The sequence below is a fragment of the Ailuropoda melanoleuca genome, chromosome 7 (genome assembly GCF_002007445.2).
Source record: "Ailuropoda melanoleuca isolate Jingjing chromosome 7, ASM200744v2, whole genome shotgun sequence".
Classification (NCBI taxonomy): domain Eukaryota; kingdom Metazoa; phylum Chordata; class Mammalia; order Carnivora; family Ursidae; genus Ailuropoda; species Ailuropoda melanoleuca.
The window spans coordinates 129,632,980-129,645,748 of NC_048224.1; the positions used below are offsets into that span (position 1 = coordinate 129,632,980).

General features: G+C 36.0%; 1 protein-coding gene across 1 annotated transcript in view; it reads left to right on the forward strand.

Annotated features, from left to right (window-relative positions):
• The window catches only part of TM9SF2 (transmembrane 9 superfamily member 2), a 58,397-nt gene extending 46,089 nt beyond the window's left edge, over positions 1-12,308 (forward strand). Inside the window, exons 14-17 of the mRNA XM_002914865.4 lie at positions 1,547-1,698; positions 2,770-2,881; positions 6,676-6,847; positions 11,616-12,308. Coding sequence (XP_002914911.1) covers positions 1,547-1,698; positions 2,770-2,881; positions 6,676-6,847; positions 11,616-11,683 — 504 coding nt within the window. The 3' untranslated portion in view covers positions 11,684-12,308. The remainder of the gene's footprint in view (positions 1-1,546; positions 1,699-2,769; positions 2,882-6,675; positions 6,848-11,615) is intronic.
• The last annotated feature ends 461 nt before the right edge of the window (positions 12,309-12,769 follow it).

The window sequence follows — 12,769 nt, forward strand, 5'->3', positions numbered from 1 at the left end:
TGACCTCTTAATTTGATTGCAGTCATTCTTAAAATAGTATTTTTGGGGTGTGGTAGAGAAGTTGCAGATGTAAACTTAGATTTCAAGTGAGTGGAAAGTATAGATTAATAGAAAATGAAATGCTAACTTAAACTGATGAAAACTTTGACCTTTAACATTAAAAATGATTGAATTTCTTTTTTTTTTTCTAACCTAAAAAGTATGGCATTGTTTCCTTAGCATTAAGTGTTTCTGTATTGCTTAAAACGAAGTAAACAAAGAGTATGGGTTAGGAGGAAAGCTATAGGAAAAGTGACTAGAAAGTGCAGTAACCCTTTTTTTAACATGTAGCTTTACAATAAATTTTACATGGTTTTCCTGCTAATACTTGATTTTAAGGAAGATTCTCATTGAAGCTGAGTTCCACCCTCCCCCCAGTCTTCTCCACCTCTGCTGCCCTCTTCTGACCTCAGGCTAAGAAGAAAATGGGAATTTATTCTTCACTGTCCTTCTCACTTCACTATCCTTGCTCTTCTCTAAAAGCGTCTGGTCCACAAGGTTAAAAGAAATATAATGAATTACTCTCATACACTTTGTGAAGGGGACCCAGAATGTCCTGGAACAAACTGTCAGTGCTTCATTGTCTCCACTGTACCTACCATGCCAGCCTTCAATTCTTTGGAATTGAAAATTTATTATTTTAAATCTATATAGCATAAATAGTGACCTAACATGATTTAAAATTTTTTTGATTACATAGATAAATAAGTACTTAAAATTCTGAAAATATGCCTGTTAAAAATACAAACACTGAAGAAGGACATGATGATTCTCTACCTGTGCACATGTATATCTGTAAAATAATTTAGTCCACAGAAGTATAATCTCAATGAGAATACCAAGTTTTAAGTTTCTGATGTATCATCACAAAAACTATAGAAGTATGTTTTTGCAATCTTTGCAGGCAAGTGAATTTCTACAGGTACCCGTTTTCCCCCTTAGCTGTGTTTTAGGTACTTTAGGTTTCACTTTTGTACTACCATGTCATGTGTTATGAAAGGGAGAATATTATCAATAGCTTATGGTCATAAAGCTTCATATAGCCATTCATTTTTGCATTTGTGTTCTTAAGTTAGTAGAATTCAGCTATTTTAATAAAGATGACATTGCCCATCTCCAAATAAAAATACATTGACAGTAATTTCAGAACCAGCTGATTTCTTACAAGTATATAACTAAAAGGGAAAAACTAACTCTACCTTTGTCTTAACTATTATTTTTAAGTACTACCTTATCTCCTTCTATGTATGTCTTACTTTATCTAAAGCCATTAGTGGATAGCTGCTGGAAACAGTGGTGGCTTGCTCCAGTGCACAGATGAATATTGTCCTGATAGTGTTTGGGTCATTGCTTCTAAATACAAATTTCAGTTTGATGATTTAAGTAGATTTGTATTGCCAGTAGTATTGGCATGGAAGCTGAGAGAAAAGCAGGCAAATAGTCTAATATAGAGAAGAATTTTTAAAATAAATATATAATTGTGAATGCTTTCTTTATTTTACTGAAGGCCATTGAACATCCCGTTCGAACCAATCAGATTCCACGTCAGATTCCTGAGCAGTCCTTCTACACAAAGCCGTTGCCTGGTATTATCATGGGAGGGATTTTACCCTTTGGCTGCATCTTTATACAGCTTTTCTTCATTCTGAATAGTATCTGGTAAGCTAAGGGTGAAGTCTTCTTATTCCCATTATCATTATATGTGGTATTAGCTTTCTCTTTTTGTTTCTCTGAATGACTATTTATATCTTATAAATGTAAACTGTTCTCTAACAAAAACCTTGAGAGCCAAAAGGTTATTTTACCTCTTCCATGTGAGAAAAGGAACAGTGGTGATAACAGCTATTATTTGTTGAGTGCTTATTCTTTTAATTCTCAGACCTCTATGAGGTAGGTATTATCCCATTTTAGAGAGAAAGAGGTGAAGCTTTGGGTGTTAAGTAATTTATTTGTGTCAAACAGCTACCATGTAACAGAAAATTAACCTGTCTCTCCAAACCTGTGTTCTTCAATAAGTAATCTGTATTGCTTCAGAGAGAAGATACTCTGAGCCTGTGATAAAGGGGAGTCCAGCGAGTGTTGGGAGAAGGGTGGAGGTAGATGACCTTCAGAGTTCTTACTAATCCCAGGATTCCTTCGTTCTCTGATTTCTTATTTGCATGGAGAAACTCATAGTGCTAATTTTGAGCCAGTCTGTTTGTTATTAGGGAGTATACACTGCAGTATATCATCATCATTCAATCACATTGACATGTTACAGCGCGTACCAAGGTTTGCAGTAGCATAAAGTCAGAACTGAATTTGAGCTTTTTAGCGATTAGAACATATCTTTCCTTCCCAATTGTGAAAGCAGTTTCACAATTCAGATGTTTCTGTCACACACGATAAGACACAATTTGTACCAAATGGACCCCTTTTTACTTTGGCTCTGCCTGTCCATTAATTTTTTATTGAATTTATCTGACTCACTGGTAGACAATTAGACTAAGCATATTTGAGTAAGAGTTTCAGGTTGAGTGAGAAGGCAGAATCCGATGACATTGCCGAATCCTTTCCTCTCCTTGCCCCACCCCTACTCCATCACTGTCTACACTTACGAGAATTTGTCATCTTTTTGATTAGTTGGGACAAAAAGCAAACCTTTCCCAGTTCGGGGAACATGAAAAAATTGTGTCGTTTACTGTGTCAAGAGAAAATATTTTTAGTTTAATCCTCACGTGTTTGTTATAGGTCACACCAGATGTATTACATGTTTGGCTTCCTATTTCTGGTGTTTATCATTTTGGTGATTACATGTTCAGAAGCAACTATACTTCTTTGCTATTTCCACCTATGTGCAGAGGTATGTATTAGCAATGTTCACTTATATTAATTTGTAGACAGTATTTATACTTTTGGCATAAAGCAACTTTGAATACTATTAATTGAAATAATTTCTGTAAATATGTGTTTATGAAGATAGAAATTGACCTGTATTCCTAAATCAAATGTAGCCTTCTTTAGGAATGTATTAAGATAGTATCTCAGTTCACTATATTTATATTTATTCAGAGCTTAAATTTATAAATGTTAATTTTCTGAGAATAGCACATTATGCTAAGTTTTCATTTTTGAGTTTTTAAATGTCTGAATTAAAAATTATTCTTGAAATATAGGTATTTCTAGACTGAAAGTTTAGTAAACATTTTTAAGTGGAAAAATTCATTAAAACATTTCAGTGATTACATTATAATGAATTATATTCATGGCAAAATGATGGCATTCATATGTAGAATTAATTTTTAGAGGTCTGGGTTGTATTAAATCATTCTTTTGTAGTTATTTTCTATACGGGAGGTTAAATCTAACTTTATTAAACTTGAGATGCTTTTTTTAAAAAATTAAGGTTAAACTCACATAACTTAAAATCAACCATTTTAAAGTGGACAATCCAAGGTACTTACTACATTCATTTACAGTGTTGTGTAACTACCACCTCTTTCTAGTTCTGAAATATTTTCATCACCCTTAAGTAAAACCTCATACCTATTAAGCAGCTACTTCCCATTCTCATCTCCCTATAAGACCCTGGCAATCACCAATCTGCTTTCTGTCTACAAATTTACCTATTCTGGACATTTCATATAAATGGAATCCTACAATATGTGGCCTTTTGGTTCTGGCTTCTTTCACTTTAGCAGAATGTTTTCAAGATTCAGTACTTTGTTACTTTTTATAACTGAATAATATTCCATTTTATAGATATATCCCAATTTCTTTATCCATTTATCTGTTGATGGAAATTAGATTTGTTTCCATCTTTTGGCTATTGAGAATAGTGCCGCAGTGAACATTCACGTGCAAATACTTGTTTGGAGTACCAGTTTTCAGTTCTTTTGGGTATATACAGAGGAGTGGAATCGCTGAGTCATATGATAATTCTTTAACTTTTTGCAGAGCCACCAAACTGTTTTTCACAGTGGCTGTACCATTTTGCATTCCTACCAGCAATGCATAAGGGTTCTAATTCTCCACATCCTTTCCTACACTTGCTGCTGTGTTCCCTTTTTTTTTTTTTTAACTCTAGCCATCCTAGTAGGTATGAAGTGGTATCTTTTTGTGGTTTTGATTTTCATTTCCCAGTGACTAATGATGTTGAGCATCTTCTTTTTGCTTGTTGACCATCTGTGCATCGTGTTTGGAGAAATGTCTGTTCAGATCTTTTGCCCGTTTATGAACTGGGTAGTTCATCTTTTTGTTGAGTTGTAAGAGGTCTGTATATATTCCAAATACTAAATACTAGACCTTTATCAGATAAATTAGAGAATATATTTGCAAATATTTTTATATTGTAGGTTGTATTTATTACTTGGTAATGGCCTTTACACAAAAGTTTTTAATTTTGATAAACTCTGATTTATCTATTTTTTTCTTTTGTTGCCATATCTAAAAATTCATTGCTAAATCCAAGGCAATGAAAATTTACCTCTCTGTTTTTTTCTGAGTTTTTCTCCGTTTTTTTCACTTACCTCTAGTTTTATCTTATATATTTGGGTCATTGATCCATTTTGAGTTAATTTTTTATTATGGTAATTAGTTAGGAATCCACCTCATTCCTTTGCATGTTGGATATTCAGTTTTTCCAATACCATTTCTTCATTAAATGGGTTTGTAACCTTGTGGAAAATGCATTGGCCACAGATGTATGGATTTATATCTGGATTCTCAATTCTGTTCCAGTGGTGTGTATGCTGTCCTTATGCCAGTACCACACTGTTTTGATTACTATAGCTTTGTAGTAAATTCTGGAATTGGGAAGGGTAAGCCCTCCAACTTTGTTCTTTTGTGAAGATTATTTTGGCTATTCAGGACCCTTTGAAATTTCATATGAATTTGGGATCAGCTTTTCATTTTTTGGAAAAAAGGTCATTGGAATTCTGATAGCAAATGCATTGAATCTGTGAGATTTTTAGGAAACTTTTTTTTTTTTTTAAGGTTTTATTTATTTATTTGACAGAGAGAGAGACACAGCCAGCGAGAGAGGGAACATAAGCCGGGGGAGTGGGAGAGGAAGAAGCAGGCTCCCAGCAGAGCAGGGAGCCCGTTGTGGGGCTCGATCCCAGGATTCTGGGATCATGATCTGAGCTGAAGGCAGACCCTTAACCGACTGAGCCACCCACGTGCCCCAGTATTGCCATCTTTTTTTTTTTTTTTTAAGATTTTATTTATTTATTTGACAGAGACAGCCCGTGAGAGAGGGAACACAAGCAGGGGGAGTGGGAGAGAAAGAAGCAGGTTCCTAGCGGAGAAGCCTGATGTGGGGCTCGATCCCAGAATGCCGGGATCACGCCCTGAGCCGAAGGCAGACGCTTAATGACTGCGCCACTCAGGCGCCCCCCAGTATTGCCATCTTAACAGTATTAAGTCTTCTAGTCCATGAACACAGGATGTCTTTCCATTTATTTCAGTCATCTTTAATTTTTTTTACCAATGTTTTATAGTTTTCAGTATATAAGCCTTTCACATCCTTGGTTGAATTTGTTCCTAGGTATTTTATTTTTTTGGATGCTGTTGTAAATAGAATTATTTTTTAAATTTCCTTTTCAGATGGTTCCATATTAGCATTTAAAAACACAGCTGATTTTCATTTCAATCTTGTACCCTGCAACTTGCTGAATTTATTTGCTATAGTAGTTTCTGTGTGTGGATTCCTTAAGATTTTCTCATTTGTGCTGGTATGCTTTTTAAGTATATTTATTTTTCACATATTCCAAGGGGTAGAAAAGAGTAAAGTATTTTTTTTTAAGATCTCCTGCTAAGCTACTTTATGTGAAAGTAAGAAGAGCTGTTTTAAATACCGACCTTGTTGGGGTGCCTGGGTGGCCCAGTCATTAAGCGTCTGCCTTTGGCCCAGGTCATGATCCCAGGGTCCTGGGATCGAGTCCCCCATTGGGCTCCCTGCTCAGTGGGGAGCCTGCTTCTCCCTCTCTCGCTCCCCCTGCTTGTGTTCCCTCTCTTGCTTTCTCTCTCTCTATCAAATAAATAAATAAATATCGACTTTGTTTAAATTTTGTTAGTAGTAACTGAAAATAGATTTCAACCAGGCTTTGATAGGATAATCTTCCTAATATACAGTTAACCAGACTGTAAGATAAGTAATATTAATTTTGAATTATGTAAGTAAGCTCTTGTACATTGCTTTTCTTTGGGAGGAGTACATTTTAAAGTACGTAAACCATTTAAGATTTTTCAGGGGAGCCTGGGTGGCTTAGTTGGTTAAGCGTCTGTCTTTGGCTTGGGTCATGATGCTGGGGTCCTGGGATCGAGCCCTGCATTGGGCGCCCTGCTTGGCGGGGAGCCTGCTTCTCCCTCTCCCTCTGCCTGCCACTCCCCCTAGTTCTGCTCCCTCGCTTTCTCTCTCTCAGCGTGTTTTTAGCCAGTTTCAAGTAGCTCCCCCAAAAGTAGGGGATGATTTTTAGCATCTTTAATGAGGAAAGAAATGGGCAGAGTTCAGTAGGGGAATGAGACTGGAAATAATAGCAAAAATTAGCTTTGGGGGTTGTTTCTCTTAGCTGTGTTTGCTTTATAACTCTCTTCACCTACATGTTATCTATTAACTGCAAAGTAATTCTTGTTTTTTTTTTCTTTTCTACCTAGGATTATCATTGGCAATGGCGTTCATTCCTTACCAGTGGCTTTACTGCAGTTTATTTCTTAATATATGCAATACACTACTTCTTTTCAAAACTGCAGATCACAGGAACAGCAAGTACAATTCTGTACTTTGGCTATACCATGATAATGGTTTTGATCTTCTTTCTTTTTACCGGTAAGAATTAAAACGATTAGTTTTAGTTAACAAGTTTGTAGACAAATTATTTATAAATATTTCCTTTTATAAAATCCATGACGGCGTCTACTACTCAGCACTCCTGTGTTTAGTTCTCAGTGCAGCTAAGCATTGTTTGATCTGCCCCTCTGTGAGGGGCATGTCAGTAAACCAGAAGTGAGGGAACCAAATCTAAAGGAAGAAGGCTAGACATGCTCCATTGTTCTGCTACCAGCCGGGGGTACCTGGACCCACACTTGCCCAGTTTTCCCCTGGTAACCTCTTAATGGTGCAGTCTTTCTCATGCTCATTTCAGAGGTAGGGTAAAAAACTTTAGCTACCTAAGTTTGGGGATAAGTAGAAATTGAGGGGGTGAAGTCAAGATGAACTTGAGAAAAATGTCATCAAGCAAACACAATCATAGCACACTCCTTATTCCAGAAGTTTTAAACTACGAATTTATATCTCCACTTCAAAATCCAAGTGCCTAAATGGGAAATTGTATTGGTGTTTATGTTACATATGTGTGTCTTGTCTGTTCGCAAGATAGAAGTTTTCTGTGTCTTAGAGCCCTTAAGAGAAGTTGCTTGGTAAATATTTATAGAATAACCCAAACTAAAAAAAAAAAAAAGAAAATTGTGGAACCTTTCTTTTTAACAAAAAATGTGCATCTAAAATTTTATCTTAGGGACGTCTGGGTCACTCAGTTGGCTAAGCATCTGCCTTTGGCTCAGGTCATGATCCCAGGGTCCTGGGTTCAAGTCCCACATGAGGCTCCTTGCTCAGTGGGGAGCCTGCTTCTCCCTCTGCCTGCTGCTCCCCCTGCTTGTGTGCTTACTCCCTCTCTCTGACAAATAATCTTTTTAAATAAAGAAAATCTTTTTAAATAAATAAATCTTTTTAAATCTTTTTAAATAAATAAAATCTTTTTAAATAAATAAAATCTTTTTAAATCAATAATCTTTTTAAATAAAAATCTTTTTAAATAAATAATCTTTTTAAATAAATCTTTTTAAATATAAAAATCTTTTTAAATAAATAAATAAATAAAGAGGGAACGTATTGGCTTTGGGTCATGAAAAGTCCAGAGGAAGGTAGACATCCCATGTGGCTGGGCCTAGGGATTCAAAGGCTTACGACGAAGTCTGTGGCTGTGTCTTCCTGTCTCTGTCTCTCTCTCCCTACTTAATCCTGTGTTCACTTTGTTCTTAAGCAGGTTCTCTCCACATGCTTGTTCTTGCAACCATCACTTTGGCAAACCCCAAGAAAAAGAGCGTGCTTGTTTCCCAGTGGGCAACAATGAACGCCCTCGACTGCATGCCTGTGAGGTAGGGCTTTGGGGTATGCCATCCCTTTTGAGGGGTGTCATAGTGACCACTGGGAATCCGCTCGACAATTCTTCAGGTTTGTCAGCCTGTGGATGATAGGGTGTGGGGCCTCATAGGACCTTAGACCCCTGCTGTCTGTCTGGGCTGTTTTCTGCCCCAGCTCATCTGCAGGAACCACGTGACCTAGGTGGCTCACTACAACCCTCTAAAAAGATTAACCAGGTCGGGGCACCTGGGTGGCTCAGTCAGTTAAGTGCCCAACTCTTGATCTCAGCTCAGGTCTTGATCTCAGGGTCATGAGTTCAAGCTCCACACTGGGCTCCACCCCAGGTGTGAAACCTATTAAAAAAAAAAAAAAAAAAAAGAGGGACGCCTGGGTGGCTCAGTCGGTTAAGCGNAATAAATAAATAAAAATCTTTTTAAATAAATAAAAAATCTTTTTAAATCTTTTTAAATAAATCTTTTTAAATAAATAAAAAATAAAATAAAATTTTATCTTTTTTTAATTTTTTTAATTTTTTATTTTTTTAAGATTTTATTTATTTGACAGAGAGAGAGACAGCCAGTGAGAGAGGGAACACAAGCAGGGGGAGTGGGAGAGGAAGAAGCAGGCTCATAGTGGAGGAGCCTGATGTGGGGCTCGATCCCATAACGCCAGGATCACGCCCTTAGCCGAAGGCAGACGCTTAACCGCTGTGCCACCCAGGTGCCCCAAAATAAAATTTTATCTTAGACTGTGTTGCATGCTCTGTGAGGAAGTATAGGATCTGAAAAGGAAAAGCAAATTAAAAATAATTAGAACTGTTCTATTTTTTAGTCATCTGTTAACATTTAGGAGAATTAGGTAGGGTTTGATGTTCCCTGTTGCTGTATCAGTGTAGAATGAGCTTCAGGCTCTTACACTGATTTTATGTTCCAGGTCATTGGTCAGACAGAGTGGGGGTAGGTGTGTGTGTGTTGGGGGGGGATTTATCTTGGTGCCATGTGATAGATAAGATAGGTCCACAGCCATAAATCTTAAATAGTCTGTAAAACAGAGGTAGCCTATGAAACAAGGAGTTACTGTTCTTGTGCATCTGTACCTGCGTGTCCGTAAGTGCACACATAGAATAATTTATTCTTGCCTGCATGCAAAAGTCGTGATCTTAGTGAATGTCTCTTGTTTTTCCAGGCATGTGATGTAATGATAGTTTAACACCTAAAACTTTATTGTTCTTGATTTTTAGTGTCACATTTTGTTTATTCAGAGTAAAACTTTGTAATCTAAGTTTGGGAGCCGCCTCGAATTAATCAACCAGTTTAACCAATAACTTTTGGTGTATTTCACTTTATGGGAAAGATTCTCTACAGGGGAGTGGTGAGCTCTTTGAGGGTCTTGCATGTGTNAATTACAGACCGATTTCTCTAATGAATATGGATGCCAAAATCCTCAACAAGATCCTGAAGTTAGTCTGCTTTACAAAACAATGATGCTGTCACGTAAGGAAAGATGCCACTTTCAGTATGTACATTAGATTTATCCCATATTAAGAACGAAATAAAATACTAGAAGTATTTTGTTAAGAACAAAACCTAAGGTTGCCAAATATGGTGATAAATGTATTTTCTCAACTTAAAGTATCTTATTATCTTGAAGTTCTTGCTAAGCATAAGGTTGTTTAAATACATTTATGTTTTCACCATTACTGTTCTAAACTTAGCCCCAGCCTCTTCACAAAGCTTAATAATGATCTTTTGAATATCCAAAAGGTGTATTTTTATGTCCTCTAAAACACAGTGACTGGCACATTGTAGGGACATGTGTGATGTACGAATGAGTACAATAATGTTTATAACATCCCATAATAACGTCTCATATATAGTCTCTTGACTTAGAAAATCTTTAATGTATTTTCTTTGTATTGCATTTAAAACAGTGGTGAAAACATTGGAACTTTAAATATAAAGCTTACACGAAGATATGTATATCCCCTTCTGTGTTCTTCAGCACTTAGACTTAATAATTCTCGGGGCGATTCTGGAAAAATTGCAGTTTTTAAAAATATGGTAGGCAGTTCACAATTCAGTAAATATTCTTTTGCAAAACAGAGTGTCAGAATTTATGTTTAGTAAATCTAAGCATGGTAAGGTTTAAAATAACACTATATTTGAAGCCAGAAAAAGTGAATTTGTGTCCTGATCCTACTTACCAGCCAGCCATGTGGCCTTTAGACATTTACTTAACTGAGCATCATTTTTGTCACCTGTCTAGGATTCAAGTTTTTTGGAATCTAGACTAATGAAGATACTTGAAAAGCATATATTTTTTCATGAATCATCTCATTTACTCTATATAGGGCAGATAAAATTATCTCTGCTTTTTTCAATTTTATTTTATTTTAAAGATTTTATTCGAGAGAGAGAGCACAAGCAGGGGGAGGGGCAGAGGGAGAGGGAGAAGCAGGCTCCCCACTGAGCAGGGAACCCCAATGCGGGGCTCAATCTCAGGACCCTGAGATCATGACCTAAGCCAAACGCAGACACTTAACTGACTGAGCCACCCAGGCACCCCCAAATTATCTCTGTTTTAATAAGAAATGGGCTTGGAGATGTTAGTTGACTAGTCCGAGGATAATACACAGTCTCGACAGAGCTGCCCTGTCCTCTGACACCGTGCCACCTCTCATATTCATGGGGCTGCATCTTTGTTACTATCCTAATTTATCACTTTTAATGCTTTGTAGAAACTTCGATTAGTTGTATTGTAGTTCTTTAGAAACTGATAATTCCCAATAACTATACTTAGAAAATATCCCCATTTAATTATTCTATGAATCTGATATTCTCTTTAAGCTATTCATATCATACTTTGAATTAATTTTAATAGTTTTCCATTTTGTGATAAAATAATCTTATTAAATAGGAAAGGAAAATTGTTATCCTATTCAGCTTTTAATTTCAGATTTCTTGCATGTAATAAGGAAAATAATGTATTATAGAAAGCTTAGGTAATCGGGGCGCCTGGGTGGCACAGTGGTTGGGCATCTGCCTTCGACTCAGGGCATGATCCCGGCGTTGTGGGATCGAGCCCCACATCAGGCTCCTCCGCTGTGGGCCTGCTTCTTCCTCTCCCACTCCCCCTGCTTGTGTTCCCTCTCTCGCTGGCTGTCTCTGTCTCTGTCAAATAAATNCCCGGTCAAATAAATAAATAAAAATCTTTAAAAAAAAAAAAAAAAAAGCTTAGGTAATCTTAAAGTATTACAAGTCCTATTTCTGTAAAAAAATTTGATTTGATTTGAGATAGTTGTATATTTCTCAAAAAAGCTTATGGATCTATGCCTGGTAAGTAATAGTTTATAGTTTTGTGGCTTTTTTTAAGGAACCAACCATTTTAAATCTGTGTTTTTATGTAAAATATGAAATTTCCTCTGGAAAAGTGTTTATTTTTTTTTCTTTTATAGGAACAATTGGCTTCTTTGCATGCTTTTGGTTTGTTACCAAAATATACAGTGTGGTGAAGGTTGACTGAAGAAGCCAGTGTGTCCAGTTAAAACAGAAATAAATTAAATTCTTCATCAACAAAGACCTGTTTTTGTGACTACCTTGAGTTTTATCAGATTTATTGGCCTAGTAATCCTTCAGAAACAACATAATTCTAAATACACCTCTTCCCCATACACCTGTCTCCACAAAATGTGTTTTCAACACTAAAACATTTGTATCGTGATTTGATTAAGTATATATTCAGTTGTTCTCAATGAAGAGCAAATTTAAATATTATGTGCATTTGTAAATACAATAGCTATAAAATTTTCAATACTTCTAATGGCAGAATAGAGGAGGCCATATGAAACAGTACTGATGAAATGCAGGACAGTTCATTGTAAATAGGATTTTCTAGGCTCGGTAGGTGGAAAGAATTATTTTTCTTTGAAGGAAATAACTTTTTATCATGGTAATTTTGAAGGATGATTCATATGATGTGTTTATGGGGGGAATGTGGCTTTAAAAGAAATCTTGTATTGGTTGTAACTGTTCATATCTTCTTTTCTGTGTTGACTTCATTATTCCCATGGTATTGGCCTTTTAAACTATGTGCCTCTGAGTCTTTCAATTTATAAATTTGTTATCTTAATAAATATTGTAAAAACGTCTTCATTGCATCATTACCTATTGTATATTCAAGGAGAGTCTATAAACAGAAATCATTTACCGATGGTATTTTAAAATGGTTTATACTGTTTTATCAGATTTTACTGATTTTTGTTCATGTAACACTTTCTTGGTTGATCTAAATGCAATTCTAGTCTCTTGGGCTTTGTGGTAAATCTGAGATTTTCACTATTAGGCAGTAATAGAAATTTTAGTTGTGCATATCTAGCCAGATAAATGATGTAAGTCTAGTGGTTAGTATGGGCCTAACTACATCGTCGTTAAGGATTTTATATTTTTGACCTGGTTTTCAAAACACGGTATTTTTATTTATTTTTTTTTAATAAAAATCTCAATCATTTTATTTATTTATTTGTTTATTTATTTTAGAGAGAGCATGAGCAGGGAATGGGGTTGAGGGGGAGAGAGGCAGAAAGAGAGGGAGAGAGAAAATTTCAAGCAG